The sequence below is a fragment of the Vidua macroura genome, chromosome 17, assembly GCF_024509145.1.
Source record: "Vidua macroura isolate BioBank_ID:100142 chromosome 17, ASM2450914v1, whole genome shotgun sequence".
Classification (NCBI taxonomy): Eukaryota; Metazoa; Chordata; class Aves; order Passeriformes; family Viduidae; genus Vidua; species Vidua macroura.
In genome coordinates this window covers 12,576,554-12,592,247 of record NC_071587.1, presented here as the reverse complement: position 1 = coordinate 12,592,247, position 15,694 = coordinate 12,576,554, and the positions used below count along the sequence as shown (strand labels likewise).

The following is a 15,694-nucleotide window of genomic DNA, read 5'->3' as shown; positions in this document are numbered from 1 at the left end:
TGGGGCTGTGGTGATATCAGTGGGGCTGTGGTGATATCAGTGGGGCTGTGAGGAGCTGGGGTGACATCAGTGGGGCTGTGGTCACATCAGTGGGGCTGGGGTGACATCAGTGGGGCTGTGGTCACATCAGTGGGGCTGTGTGGGGCTGGGGTGACATCAGTGGGGCTGGGGTGACATCAGTGGGACTGTGGTGACATCAGTGGGGCTGAGGTGACATCAGTGGGGCTGTGAGGAGCTGGGATGACATCAGTGGGGCTGGGGTGACATCAGTGGGGCTGGGGTGACATCAGTGGGGCTGTGGTCACATCAGTGGGGCTGTGTGGGGCTGGGGTGACATCAGTGGGGCTGTGAGGAGCTGGGGTGACATCAGTGGGGCTGGGGTGATATCAGTGGGGCTGTGAGGAGCTGGGGTGACATCAGTGGGGCTGGGGTGACATCAGTGGGGCTGTGTGGGGCTGTGCCTCAGCCCAGCATCGCTCAGCGCGGGGAGGCTGCGGCAGAGCCTCAGGAAACTCTGTGTTCATTTGAAAAGCACTTGTGTGCAACAGGGAGAACCTTCCAGGGTGATGCTCCGCGCGATTATCGGCTCATCTGCAGCTCCCCCACCACTGGGAGAGCTCCTGCTCGCTTTAATTATTGCTTAGGGGGAAGCTGCCTTCCCTCTCCCCTCCTTTTCCTTGTTTTTTTGGGTTTTTTTCTAAGGAAGGTAGCTTTTAAGAGCTTGCCATGAAGATCTAAGTTAAGGGATTTTCTCTACTACAAAGCCTGCATAGTTTCCCAGGCCAGGTGGACCCGATAGCACTGACTGCATGCTGAAAAATCTCATCCCCACCCTTCAGGCACTTTAATTGTAAGCCTTTCCAGATACACTGGATAAACACTGTCAAAATGAACCTGAAAGGGTTGATGTTGTTGGTTTAGCCCTTAAATAATTATGAGTTTGTCTGTCTAATTACAACATAATCTTGTTTAAACTTGGATGGCTATTTGCAGTATCTCTTAAATGAGGTGGAAGCAGAAACACTGAGGAGAAAAAAAAAAAAAAGAAAATTCACAGTTCTTCCACTTTAAGAGAAGGAAAAAAAGACTTTTCACTCCCGTAAAATTTAATTCTCTAACTTGGAAGCTACTGTGGTAGAATACAGACGATAAAGAATAAGAACCTCTGAGATGCAACAGAAACTTGATCCTCCACGGATAATATTTTTCAAACAGTTTAGAAATAGTTTAAGGTAATTTACGGGAAGACTTGAGTGACAAAGCACATTACTTGAAGTGCCTTTCCTTCACTAGGCACTTTCTAAATTCTTTCTCTTTCATTTCTTTACTCTCCGGAGACTTTTAAATCCAGTGAACCAAAACAACACTTTGTTTGTTGGTATAGCACGGGGCTGGCACAGATGGCAGACACTGCACCTGTTCCAATAAACTGGGGAAATGCAGAGATAAACCATAGCACTCATTAAGGGGAATCTACTGAAACATGAACAACTTGTATTTTGAATATCTTCCAGGAATAAAGGAGAAATACATAAACAGACTTTGTTTTTACCGTTATCAGTTTAAAGTAAACTTTGTTTAAAGAGAACTTCACATTTGGTTTATGTACAAAGGCAGACATACCGCTAAAGAAGTTATGATAATGCTTGATTTTCTTTAAGAAAGGCAAATGATTTTATCGAGCTGCTCCTATTCTTCTAAAGAAAAATTACCTGTTGGCAGTTTAACCAAAATCAGTTAATTCCCCTGTTCCTTAGTAGTGGCAGCTTTTTTTGCTTTTGCATTTTCTCACGGTGAGTAATATCACATTCTTACAATCTAGTTCAGAATGATCAGAGGAACAACATAAACTAAAGTCCATCTGCTCATCTATTAATAAATAACTAAAATTATTGGGGGGTGTGGGGGGGAATTGTTTGGATCGTTAGCAATGGAGTTCCCTGCAAAACAGCTTTTTGCTGGGCACAAGGAATATGCTGTGTAGTATCTGACAGATTATTAAAAAATCCTAAATAAGAGGAAACATTAAGTAACAGTTCCTCAAAGGATAAATTTCTGCAAACACTTGCCTTGATCATCAGAGCTTGTGCTGTCCAACATGCCATACATCTCCCTCAATTTCTCTCTCTCTCACACACACACAGCATTAAATACAAAATGTCATGAAAATTCCTAAGTATCATTTAATGTTGGCAGCCCTGCACTGTAAAGCCATTTATATAAAACTGTGGCTGGCAGCTCTCACTCTTCCATGGGAACAAATTAACATTGGCATTCCAAACACAGGAAAGTAAGGAAATTAGAAACACAGTTTATATTTGGCCAGTGCTTTGAAATACTGTACCATGCTACTGATGTCAATTAATGAAAAGCAGAATTTTGCGGAGAGGGTCTGGTTTTGAAACACATTAACACACGTTAAACATGTTTGCACAGGAACTGGATTGTAAGCATCTTGGTTCCAAAACAATAAAGCAATTACACTAAAACTTGTAGTCTCAAAGTTGCCATTAATTCAACCCACTCAGTCTGGATCACTGGAGGATTTTCACTGACTCTGAGAGGTAGATGGCACAAATGTTTAAAAGAAGGGCTAAGGCACAGTGTGGTGGGGATTACACCCATGATGGCTTCTCTGTTACCTGCTGTAAATCAGGTATATTTATGTATAAAAATGGAATTATAGAACATGCACCCAAATAAAAGGGGGGGGGGGGGGGCAGGCTCAGTAACCTTTGTGGTCCTCATCAATGAAACAAGGATTTCCAAAACGCCTTTTTGAATTAAAATCAGCTCAGTCTTTGCTACCTGCAACCTTTTTTGTAGCAAAGATTTTTACTGACAAAATTTTCAACACCAAAAAAATCTAGATGGGAGTTTATCTCCTGGCACCATTCCACTAACTTCAGTGAATTACTCCAGCACGGAATTTGGCCCTGCAGCCTTTACAAGGCGCTGTTTATTTGTACTATGATTCAGATATTTTGATACCAGGAATCTTTCAGCACTGAAGTTTCTCCATATGAAATATGTCTTGTATTAAGAAATATCAGTTTCACATTTTTGTCAAACATTATTTGCTAAATTCTGTTTGTTGCAAGGATGGGAATTCAGCTGTAGTTCAACAACATGGATCGGGCTAATAATGATAAGCAGTGACTAATAGGAGCTGGTTCATGTTTTCATTGTTCGCAGCAAAGGAAATTTCCCTCAGAAACAATTTCAAGATTAGGAGAGAAAACTCTGTGAAGCTCTAGCAGAAACTACTGCATGCTCATTATTTCAACACAGGGGCACTTCTTTGGCCCAATTCTGCTCTCAGTGGTGCTCGTGTAAATCAAGAGGGAGTTTATGGGAATTACTTTGGACGTAGAGTTGTATAAATGAGGCCACAGGGCCAGCTTCAGTAGAAATTTGACAATTTACACCAATGAAGACCCAGCCAAGAATTGTCTCTTGGGTGTCCATTTTTCCAAACTTAAGCATGTGCAGAACTTTATCCATGTGATTAGTCCTTGTGTGTAGTCTCGTTTATTTCAAACAGTTGTGAAGGAAAATCTTCATCCTGAAACTAATTTAAACAGCTCTCTCATTTCTTTAGAAGTTTCTTCCATTTAGAGAAGAAATATACATATATAAAACAGCATATTTTATTTATATATAGTATGGTATGTATTTTTGATATATATGTAGTTAATTCATAAAAGTACTTTGATGTAGGCCCTAGAGAGGAGGATTGGAAAGGGTTTAAAATATCCTGGTCTCTTAATGCTGTATATCAACAGGTAGTCTCCTTATCTGGCATGCTATCAAAATTTGCTTACTTGTGTTCTTGCTCAGATGACTTCATCCATCATTGCAACTTCTCACTGGTATTCATCCAGTTAGGACAATTTAGAGGCATAAAACTAAATGTGTTATCATTTTAACCACGAATTAACAGTTTCCATATAAATATTAGCATTTCCTCACTTGATTCAAGGATAGCAGCCCTAATGGCACTAACCGTATATTTGATTTAAACTAATTAAAAACAGGGGCTCTTGCAATTTAATATATTGATTTTACCAGTGGGACTTAAATCTTTTATAATAAGTGTACACAGCTGCAGCACTCACCCACCGCCACTCTCAAACCTAATCCCTGCATTCCTCCTGACAATAACATGACAGGATCCACACATCCCAGTATTAGCCTTAACCCCGGTGACACTGCCAGAATGTATTAAACTAAAACATCACAGTGTCCTATTTAAAAGGAGCCTGTCAACGGCTCTGACTGGGCTTTAATAGTTATAATCTTTTTTTTAATTAATGTTTCCAACCACTTGTGTAACCTTCTCTCACACGTCTCTCCCCGCCGACCCGAAAATGTGTTTCAGGCTTATTTCCAGGGAATGCAGTGCCTGGTTTTGTGCTGCCTGTCCAGAGGCCATTAAAGCTCCTTTGCAGGGCGAGTGCTGGGACACACACACACACACACACACACACAGAGACACAGGCATGGCACAACTGGGAGCACTGGGAGCAGGTCCTGCACGCTCCACTGGTGCCCAGCTCCTGTTACTGGCATCACAAGACCTGGCCATCAAGGCTTGTCTCCTTCAAAGCCCTTTAAGAGCTGTTGTGTTTTGGCTTCTAAACTGCAGCTCACAGAGGGGGATTCACCCCCCCAGGACAGCCTGTGTGGGAGCAGAGGAAAGACCCTGCTCTGGGATAAATCCGCCGTGTGCCAGCGGATGGGGACAATTTCCAGGTCCTTCTTCCTTGCGTGAGGACATCAACCCTTAGCTGCTCCTTTCTCTGCTCCCAGCACACCCACATGGCAGAGGTAAATAGTTCCTGTCCTGCTCTGCCGTTTGACACCTGGAAATTAGAAAATTAATTAAATTCTCTCTGGGATGGGTCTGCACATTCAGAGAAAACCTGCCGGTCACTTGCTGCATGGTCCTTCATACCTTTACTTGGCTGCGAGCTTTCTGCCTTAGCCAGTGTTACACCACCAAGGGCTGCAGATATCCATGCTGCCCAAAACAATTATGGGATGTACCTGTTCAGGCTTGAGAGCTTTTAACAGCGTTAGGTGGAAGAAAAAAAAAAAAAGCCAAGGGCTTGGCCTAATGTATGGACAAACCATGTGATCGGGACCAGGCATCCAGGGCTAACTTTTAATCTGCTTTGTTTCAAGTGGGAAATATGTGAAGATCAAATAAGTTCAAATCCAGGTCAAATATCCTTGAAAATCTTTGATTTATACAAGCAGGAAAATGAGGTTTAAAAGGAGTGATTATGAAAGGGTTACTAAAAACACAGCTGTACGCGTACTCTTATATCTGAGGCTCTCCAAAGAAAAACTGTGTGACATCTATATTAACCTTTGGCTGTACACCAATGAAGGCCTGTAGTGAGCTGGAATGCAAGGCAGCCCCTTCCAAATTTTAACACAAGCCAGGTTACAGCTGCAAATGCCTGCAGCCCGTGCTCACTTTATAAAGTATTCCCCGAAGGAAATTTTTTAACTGTTATAGAATCTTTTTCTAATACCCTACAGTGTTAAAGCCTGTTATTAAAGGGCAAAGAGATGGTTCTCTATGCCAAACACTTGTCAACAAAAAGGATAGCCAGATGGTATGAAATAAAAGGAAACTTGGGGGCTCTTCAGCTTCTTGATTTATATTAACAAAAGCCACTTTCAAGTGCTCCTTCCAAGAATGACTAATTCCCCCCCCTTCTTTTTTTTGCCAGGATTAAACAACGTTGTTCATTTTATAATCAACCACGAGACAAATTAACAAATTGCATATCACTTGTGCCGACTCTTTTAAAAATATTCGAAGCAAGTCTGTTTACCAAGGCAAGTTTACCAGCATAAGGACAACGCAATTATTTTTAGAAGGCCTAAGTCATCTAGAGGATGTTTACTCCTTAGCTGCTGTTTATAAACTTGAAATTAAATTTGTGCAGAAAATGCTTTGCATTTTTTCGGCTCCTAAAAGGGATCCGTTTGTAAACTGTATTGGATAGGATCTGAAATTAAATTCCAAATGCTAAAATTATAGCAATAAATTTTACAAAATTAGCCAGTAATTAACTGGCTAACTTAGTCAGACCACTGTGGCTAAATTCTCTTTTAATTTACAAATAACTTCATTCTTGACACAACTCCATTCCCAATTCATCTTAGCACAGGTGTAAGCTAAGGCAAAATGTAGCCTATAAATTAACTGGTTATAAATCTAAATCTAATTAGTTGTCAGGATTTTACAGTAAGTAAAACTTTGCTTAGTACAAAGCTACCTAAAACGGAGCACCTGTATTCTGGTTCCTCCCTACCAATACCCAGCATAAATTTTCTGGACTAAACATACACAGTATCTCCATAGAAATCAACGTGTGTGGGGTTTGTTGTTGGGGTTTTTACTGTGTAGCCCAGTAAATCCTGCAATGTAGTTTTTTAAAAAATATTATTCCCTCTAAAGTTATACAACTAGATGGATGAAAAATATACTTAAGGCCAAAAAAGTGCTTTTGTAGATTAGCATTTAGAAGCCTGGAATTACCGTTTTATATTGACTGAAATTTCAAAGTATTATTTCTTTATTCGCTATTACTTCCTCCATGCTAAAATGAAACTTTATTATGCTGTGACACTTCCTCATTGTGATGGCTCTGGTATAGTAATAAAAGCCTACCTGTGAAATGCAATGCTCACAGAGTATCTCTTACAAAAGTAGGACACAGTTTACTACAGTCTGCATTTAGGAATTCAGCTCTGCTTTAAAAAGGATCATTGTAGAAAGTCTCCAAAAAAATTCAGTTCTACAATAGATCTTCTAATTTTCCCTGAACGTCATAGAAAACTGTATGTCTCAAAGCAGGTGGTGTGTTCGATTATATACGGAGTGAGTGGCTGCTCTAATTCATTAAAACCTCCATAAACAAGCCTGCCTTTGTCCTATAAAGATGAAAGGGCAATGACTATAATGGGATGAAAGGTGTGCACAGCGATGAAGAAAGCTATTATAGATCTGTGTCCTTTTTAAACTCGTCCTGGCATGCACTGTTGACAAGGGAACAAAACAGCACAAATAAACCTCCAAAATGTGCCTTGCTGGTCGTAATTCCACCTGTCCTTAAAACTACTGGGCTTTGCTTGTGCTCTTACTACTGAGAGCAATTAAATAAAACAATCATTTAGGATTTTGCACAAAGAACACTCCTGCATTTCTAAGCTGACAACAAAACCTGGCGGGTTGAAATGAATGAATATATCCACAGCAGTCACCAAACTGCATCAGGATGTCGATTACCAGAGATTATGGCTTATACAGGTAAAACCTGCTGCATACAAAGTTCTCACGTAGACACAGACGTATCCAAAATGCAACTTTTATTTCACATTTATGGATCGATTCCACTCCTTTGTATTCAAAATCATCAGTGGCCTAAATATGAATTCTTTCTTATAACTCTTACATGGACTGACAAGGAGACTCTTCCTTGCATCGGCAGTGTGGGACAGGAGCGCTGCAGTTTCACTGATGATTCAGTAAATTACTACACCTGAGGAGCAGAGCTAAACTCCCTCCCATTATGTACTTACATGTTTCATAAGGTTCTTTCCTCTCTACTGAAATGGAAAGCAAAGAATGAATTTCGCTATTGTTATTTGAACATCTTTTGTCTTCTACTCAGGACTCTCCTTGCACTCGGTGTAGGACCCAAGAACCACGGAGAACAGTGTTAGCAAGGTCACCCTTATCTTTAAAGTCAAATATTTGACTGCTATTGGTACTTTTGACTGCTCAAATATTTGATTTTAAATGTATCATTGCTCATCGGCTTAAGTATCTAGCAGTGACTAGACAAACACTGTAATTCCAAATGGAAAGCACCAGCCCTCATAGAGCACAGCCCCCGGGCCAGATGTAATTCCGAGCTTCCCACTGTGAAGCTTATGGCAGTTAATAAGGAGGCGCAGCTCATGCAAACTAGAGCTCTCCCACAGCGTCCCGTGGCTCCTTATCATGCAAGAATTGTGCCGGGATGGCTACCGTGTCTAATAATTATTAACGTGTGTCACAGAGCCTTTACAGCTGCTGAGCTTTTCAAGTTAGTTAAAGTGCTGGGATTAGAGAGGTGGTGGTTTAGGTGGTGATTTAATCTTTGCTGCCTCTGAAGTTCCAGACAGTGGAAGTGTCCAGAACAGTGATACCCATAAAGGTGTTAATGGGTTTATTGGAGATGGGGGTCTGTAATTCCTGGCAGGTTATGTGCCAGAGGTGTGCTCCTCTTGCACTTTGCGTTTCCCTTTGTTTGGGACTGTCTGAGCTGATCTTGTTTTGGAAATACAATTCAGGTTCTGCCTTGAACTTGCAGGCACCCAGTCTGTACGTGTGTGGTTGGAGAGCCGCACATGATGAGGTCTAAAAACGGATAGAGCGAGCCAGGTCTATAATTATACATTTAAAATAGAATGCGCACCCTGACAATGTTTTACTCAAATCCGGCCAAGTCAGTCCACACGGGTGTGCAATCTGCAGCGAGCAAATAGAAATCAGATTGGGCCGTGGCATCCAATTAGAGGCCTAGTGAGGCGCATACAAAGCGTGCCAACTCTCGTATCGTTTGCATAAACCCATCCACATGTGCTTGTGAAAAGAGGCGAGTTAGCGGCATAAACTGGGGTCAACAGGAAAAGCTGCAGGAGTAAATAAGGATTTACTGTGGAATCCCTCCCAAGCCATTAGGAAAACATGTGCGAGCAGCTCAGCCCCTCCGGCCGAGGGAGCGCGGCGCTGGGATGCCGCAGGGAACCGTCCCAACCATCCGTCCCCGCAGCCCCGGTGGCTCCGCATCCCGCAGGAGCACCAGCCCGGCACCGGGAGCCGTGCGGGACCCGTGCCGTGCTCCTGCCTGGCTTTCGTGTCTTCCTTGGCGGTGTGGGATGTGGAGCAGACCTGCTAATCGTCCTGTTCAACTCCTACCTGCAAATCCCATTTCTGACGTGCAGCAGCTATCAAAGGGAGCGGACGACAAAGACCTCACTCAGTGTGCCGGCGTGTGTGGAGCGTGGGGAGAGCTCGTGGCTGTCCAAACGCTGTGAGGGGAAGTCAGAGCCCTCTCCCCGTCGATGCCACTCAATTACCGCCTGGCAAAGCAGCCACCCTGCCGAGGGCCGCTACCTGCCCTTCCTTGCCCAGGTGGGCTGTCACCCACCTGACCCGCTGGGAAACAGCTCCCAGCCGGGGCCGCCTGCGCCGCCGGCCCCTGTCCTCCCGTCGCTGGCCAGGTCCCCGCTCCAGCCTCCCCCTGGTCCGGTTCCCTGCCCGGTTGCCCCGGTCCCAGCCCCGCCGAGACCGGCACTCACCCAAGTTGACGAAGCTCATGACCATGTCAGCCTCGGTGAGGAAGTTGCTGTCCTGCAGGCTGGCCAGAGGCGGCCCCTGGGTGCTGAAGATGGGCTTGTAGGGGTAGGAGAAGCCCTCGCCGTCCTCGGCGGCGGCCCCCGCCGCCCCCTCCTCCACGGACATGGCATTGTAAAGGTCCAGCATGAACATGGGGGCCGAGTTGTGCTTGCCGTGGAGGTGCGGCCGCGGGCGGTGCGGCAGGCCGAGGATGGAGAGGATCTCCCGCTGCATCTCGCGGCGCTCGGGGCCGCGCAGCCGCCGGTGGATGAAGCTGGAGTGCACCTCGTTGTCCACCGTGAAGTCGGCGAGCACGCAGCGCAGCCAGAGGGCGGGCGCGGCGGCGCCCAGCACCAGCAACCAGGAGGCGGGCTGCCCGCGCCCCGCCACCGGCATCGCGGCGCGGCGGCGGCGGCTGCGGGGCGGCGCGGGGGGCGCGGGGCTGCCCCGCCGCGGGACGCGCCCCGCCACCGGCATGCGCGGGGGGCGCGGACGGACGGGCGGCCCCGCGCTCAGCCCCCGCGGAGGCGCCGCAGCCCGCTCATGGCCCGAGGCGGCGGCGGCAGCGGGGGCTGATCAGCGGCACCGGCCCATGGACGGGGCGGCGGCGGCGGCGGCGGCCCGAGGCGCTTCCCCCGGCGGCGGCGGCGGCGGCGGCGGCAGCGGGAGCGGAGCGCTCTGCCCGCGTCCCGCACGCCGCGGCGGAGCCGTGTGAGCGGCGCGGCTCGGCGGGGAGCGGCGGGAGGGTGTCTCTGGTGGGAGGAGCAGGCAGCAAAAACCCAAGCGCTCTCTCTCGCTCGCCCGCTCCAAACCGCTTGGGAGAGAAAATCCCTGGAACTGCCTCGAGGAGGGACGTCTGCTCAGGTTGCTTTTCAGGATGTTTGTGGAGGCTGCGGGCTCGGCGAGAGGCTGAGCCGGTCCCGAGCGCCTAAATTGCCGTGAACGTCATTAAGGAGAAGACAACCCAGGAGAGAGGGCGGTTTATGGATAAGGAAGGGGCCCAAACTCCCACAGACTTTATAGATGCGAGTACATCGGCTGTCTGCACAAGCACGAGTACACACTTCTTTTTCCTGCCTACTCTTTTTTTTTTTTTAAGAAGTTCAGATTAGAAGAGACTGCCCGTGACAAAACCAACTCCATTAAATAATTTAAAACGTGATGATTATATATTCACCTACATAGACACGTATGTGTGTCTCTGTGCACGGAGCCCCGGGTCACTTTTTCCAGCTGGCAGTGGGGAGAGTTAATGGAGAAGCGTTAGAAATCCGAAGGGGGAGATATTCTCTAAGAATGGTAAAACCAGGAACATTTACTTGAAATGTAACTATCAACCCGTGCACACGGGTGGTTTATGCCATTACCCTGCACCCTTGCATTCCCATCTCCTTCTGCTCCTAGTACATGCCATTTTTGGGATATTGCCTTGAAACAGATTGTCAGCTTCTTAAAGCAATGACTTTTTAAACTCAGTGGGTGCAACATCTACAGTAATGGAACCCCAGTCCCTATTAGCCCAGCTAGATGTCTGCTACAACAGTAATTAATAATAATAATAATAATAATAATAATAATAATATCAGGTGACAAATGTAAACCAATTCTTCCCAAATCTTACTTGGAAAGAAGGGGAAGTCAGGATGGTGTATTTGGGTCACTGAATGGAGGCTGAGGTAACCTCAGAAATCATACATATATACATTAAGTTTATGCTGACATTAATTCCTCAGGCAAAGGAGGAAGAAAAGGGGTGGAGGATAAAGCAGGTCAGCGTTTTTGGGGGGTGTTTTTTGATAGATTGTTCATCTAATATTTTCAGACAAGCAACATCTGGTAGTATCCAGCACCAGGTCCCGCAACTCTTTTGGAAACTAATATTCAGCACTTCTTTTTGTTCTTTATGTTTCAAATCTTGGTGTGAACAGCAGGTAGCCAGTCAAAAAACTGCATGGGAGTTGTGATGAATGATATAATGTGATTGTAGGCATGCATGTGCACCTCTTAATAACAGGGAAACTGAGGCATCACATAGAAATTACTCATGGCACTACTGAAATAGTGGTGGAACCAGCATTAAACCCTCAGCTCAGACTTAACACGTGTTTAGGAATGGCTCAAGTCTGGGGAGGATGAAGGGGGCAGAGAGGTTGTGGAGCTACATCCACCTTAGGTAACATGAAAGCACTTCCTGCACTCACCGGTGCTGCTCAAAAATCCCCCCTGTAGCTGCCTTCCCAGTGCTCCCACTGATGCAAACACCAGTACCCAGCAGTTGATTTTTGGCTGCCCAGTTAAGATCAAACTCTCCAGCATCTTTTGTATTTCCTGAGGAGCAGCACTAACCTGCTCTTCACCGCGCATACATTTGCCTAAATTTCTTCCTTGCCGAGGGTGTGGTTTCTAGATCAATTTAAGCTGATTTAAAGCCAGGCTCCCCCTGAGAAAGATCTTTGTTTTCTCATCCCACCCCAGCCTGGACCTTCAACTGTGCAACCCCACCCCTCTGCAGTGCCGGTACCAACACTTACTCCCAGGTCAGAAAGCTGATTCTGTTTTTAAAATATTTTGGTTATTAACCATTTGTGTATTTGCTGAAATAATTTTCTGCTGGATCAGCTTCTTGTTCTGACTGACTCCATGCTGTGGTGGAACGAGGGAGGCCACAGGAATGCACAGCTGGGGGCAAGGAGAGGGTGTCTGGGTCAGGCTGCCGTAGGAAGGGCAGTCAGATGATTTGGGATCTCTCTGCTCTCCCTTTCAGCTGCAGACAACTTGATTTCTCTTCCTTTTTTTTTTGTTCCTTGTAGACTGTTTTCCCAGAGTTGTGAGTGTTGGCCTTTCATCAAGCAGCAGTAGGACAAGGAGCCTTGCCTTTGGCATGGATATGAGATGAAAAAGTCTGCAAGGATGGAACAGTGGGCTGGAGAGCAGGTGTCTCTGCTGCCTAAATTACTTGTACCGGAATTGCTTGTAGCTCCCATTTAAAAACTGACTAAACTTCAGGTCAATGTTGTGTTCTGAGAGAAAGAAAAGGAAAAGTGTGGGAGGTTTCTCTGCTCACTCGTTAACACCTTAGGTAACTGCTCTGTAGGTGTCACTGGAGAAAGAACAGAGGACAAAAACTAAACCTTGAAACTCTGGATTTGACAAATTTCTTGAAAAAGTGATGTTTGAAACTATTTCCTTCTTGTTTTGTCCAAGTGGTCTGGGTTAGGCCACATTTAGCTATATTCTGATTTAATGCAGGATATACTCTTAAAAGAGGGGCCATGTTGCAACTGTAACCTGTGCTTTCACAGGAGCAGTTGGGAAAGTTTTCTCTTTTATACAGTATTTTCTATGATCCTGCTGCACCGTACACTTTTTAATAAATGCATGATAATTGGCAATGGGGGTACTTGAAAGAGCGTAACAAAACCATGCCAGCAGCATGGGATGAGAAAGTGAGTTTGTTAAAGAATAACTTTTTGATGTGAAGTCCTCAGCTCTTGCCTTCATCTTGCTTTGGGACACAACAAAGGGCAGCATTTATTCTGCTGGATACAATAAAGGATGATGCAGCTCAAACTGCAGTGGTTCAGCCCTCAGATCTGAGCTTGAATTTCAAATACCTTTCAAACAGAAAGGCAATCCAGTTTGTACCTTTTTTCATGGACAACTTCTTTCTCTTCCCTCCTTCCCTGCCTGCTGTGTAAACCCTATCCTGCTTCCTGTAGGATCAGTTCCACACAGGTTGCTGAAATATTGGCACCTTCATGTCACTGTCTTTTTCCTCCTCCTTCCTGGATCAATTAAGAAACCAGTTTTTCCTCTTAGTCTTCTCTACTTCTTTTGTGTAGCCTCCTCTTCTTGAGAAGGAAAGCTAAATGCTTGTGATGAAGTAATCCCTGTTTGTTGGCGCTTGCTGCTTCAGATACTTTCTATAAAAACAGACTCCCAATGTCTCTGGGGTTCTGCACAAGCCACATTGCCAACTGAGTAACTTTTTGATCTCTGTGAGCTTTGTGTGCACGCTCTTACCCAAGTTTAGTACCAACTACTACAATTTTTCTGTTTGGGTGGAAGACAGAATATTTGGAAGCGTGTATTTAGGAGATAAATAAAGGGGCTGATTTAAAAACATGAACAAAAATGTACAGGTTTGTTCTTGGTGAATTTGTCATTCTCATGTACCCATGTGAGGCATATGCCAAGGGCAGAATTTGGCCATTTGCATTCAGTTCTACCAAACGGGCAGCAAAAAGTGTGGGTTCTGCTCAGAAACTCATTTAGTGACTTCTCAAAAATTAGACACAAAGCATTTTGTCCTCTTTTCTGCTGATTCAGCTTCAAGCTCCTTGTCTTCCTACTTTGATGTCCTCTTTTTAACTTTAACCATGGTTCTTTTCCATTCTGTTTTGCATCTTCTCTCATTTGTCTTGAACAAAGTGCAGCTCCTAAATTATAGCAAACTTTTTTCTCCTTCCAAATAGTCTCACTAAACTTAGCATGTGTTTGGGGAATTTTGAGCTGTTTGTCTATGCTCTTTGCATGAAAAACATTAATACAGCAAAAATAATAGCATTATAATTTGTATAAGAATGGATAATTCGCTCACATATTTTTTACGCTGTTTTTGATTATTCTTATCAAAAGTTTCTAGTAATCTCTCCAGCGTTATTACTGAGAAAATATTCACCAACATGAAGTTAATCACGTTATGGATAAAGCCATTATATTACCTCTAATCCAGGAATTTGAACAGATTTGGGTCGAGCTGTGCTCTGTTGGAAAATACTGATCACGTTATAAAAATTAAGTGTTGATTCTCAATGCTACTGATCATAGGAGAGTCAGAAATGAAATCTGTGTTTTGGGGTGTGAAAAAGGCATTATTACTTCTGAGGATGCCGGTGAAAGCTAAAATAGAATTTTAGGATTTATGAAATGGGGCTATGGCACTGAATTTAATGTTCATCAGCTGGTGAAGGTGGACAAAGTTCAGTCCTTCACAGTTCAGCCCTTCACTTCCTAAAACTGGAATGCCACGGGGATCCTTTTATTGCTGTTTACTTCAGAGAACATTAGAAATGAGTTCATGTTACTGAAACTTTTGCATTTTTACATTTATTATACATTTATATACAATCTGAATATTGGCATGTGCTATATTTTCTATATATGTTTATATATTGGTATGAGCATGCATACATACACCAGTGCACTTCAATCATCTCTTTAAACTTCATGTAACTAATCTATTTCTGCAGCATGGATACAGGCTGGGAGTATTGTTTAATGTAGACTCCAATATTGCCAAAGCAGCTCGGAGAAAACTGAATTTAATTTTGTACTATTAAATTATTGTGTGCACACTTGATTTGGTTGACGCTTTTGGCACAAGCCCAGGTATTTCCTTCGCTGGTAACATTGTAATCTGAACGTCTGAGATCTCAGGCTCATATTTGTGAAAAGCTAAGCTGGGCACGAGCTCGGACGTCACTGTTGGGAGCGGATTTGAGTTGTGCTGCAGCACCTTGGAAATGTGCCTCTGAAAATCTGCTTAGCTGTTACATTTTCTTAAATAAATGGTGATCTTTGCTCCTACAGGCATTCAGGATTCTTCTTATTAACATATATTTATGTCTTTTTCAGTTTTCTGCTGTTTGCATTCACTAAAGGCAGAGATGTTTGCTATTTTTTTATACTGGACAAAAGGCATATAAAACAAATCCATTTTTTTCAAAGGGAACAAAATAACTGATCCCGACCTGTGAATGCAATGGGATGAATTTGGACGTCTTTACTTTCTCTCTCCAGGCAGGTGCAGAGTAATATCTCAAAAGAACCATTATTTTGTGCCTTTATTCCAATGTGTACATAAATGCTTGCATAACCCTTGCACAGCTGCTGTACAAACTACTCATGCCACAAGTATTAGTAATCCTAACAGGGGAGGTTGCATGGAAAATTGGGGTGTGTATGCTAAACCATATGTACCATGCCCCTGAATCATAAAACTCGTGTTGCTGGAGCAGAGAGATCTTTGGAGACTGCTGGTTTTACAGGTCTGTAGGAAGCAGGATTATATACAACAGCTGCACCCCGCAGCTTCTCTCCTGTTGAGGCTTATCTTGTGCATTTCAATAAGCAGGAAACAGAATTTGGTCCAACATTATCTTATATGGTCTCAGCTCCTACTTTTATTTATATTTCATTTCCATAGGAACAATTATTTTCACAGTTTATTTTGAATACACATTAGAGCCACTCCAATTGGAAGTTTTGAGCTGCCAATTCCAAGCT

At 44.2% G+C, this 15,694-nt stretch overlaps 1 protein-coding gene across 1 annotated transcript in view; it reads right to left on the bottom strand.

Annotated features, from left to right (window-relative positions):
- The window catches only part of BMP7 (bone morphogenetic protein 7), a 41,575-nt gene extending 31,692 nt beyond the window's left edge, over window positions 1-9,883 (bottom strand). Inside the window, exon 1 of the mRNA XM_053993222.1 lies at window positions 9,370-9,883. Coding sequence (XP_053849197.1) covers window positions 9,370-9,883 — 514 coding nt within the window. The remainder of the gene's footprint in view (window positions 1-9,369) is intronic.
- Window positions 9,884-15,694: the final 5,811 nt, after the last annotated feature.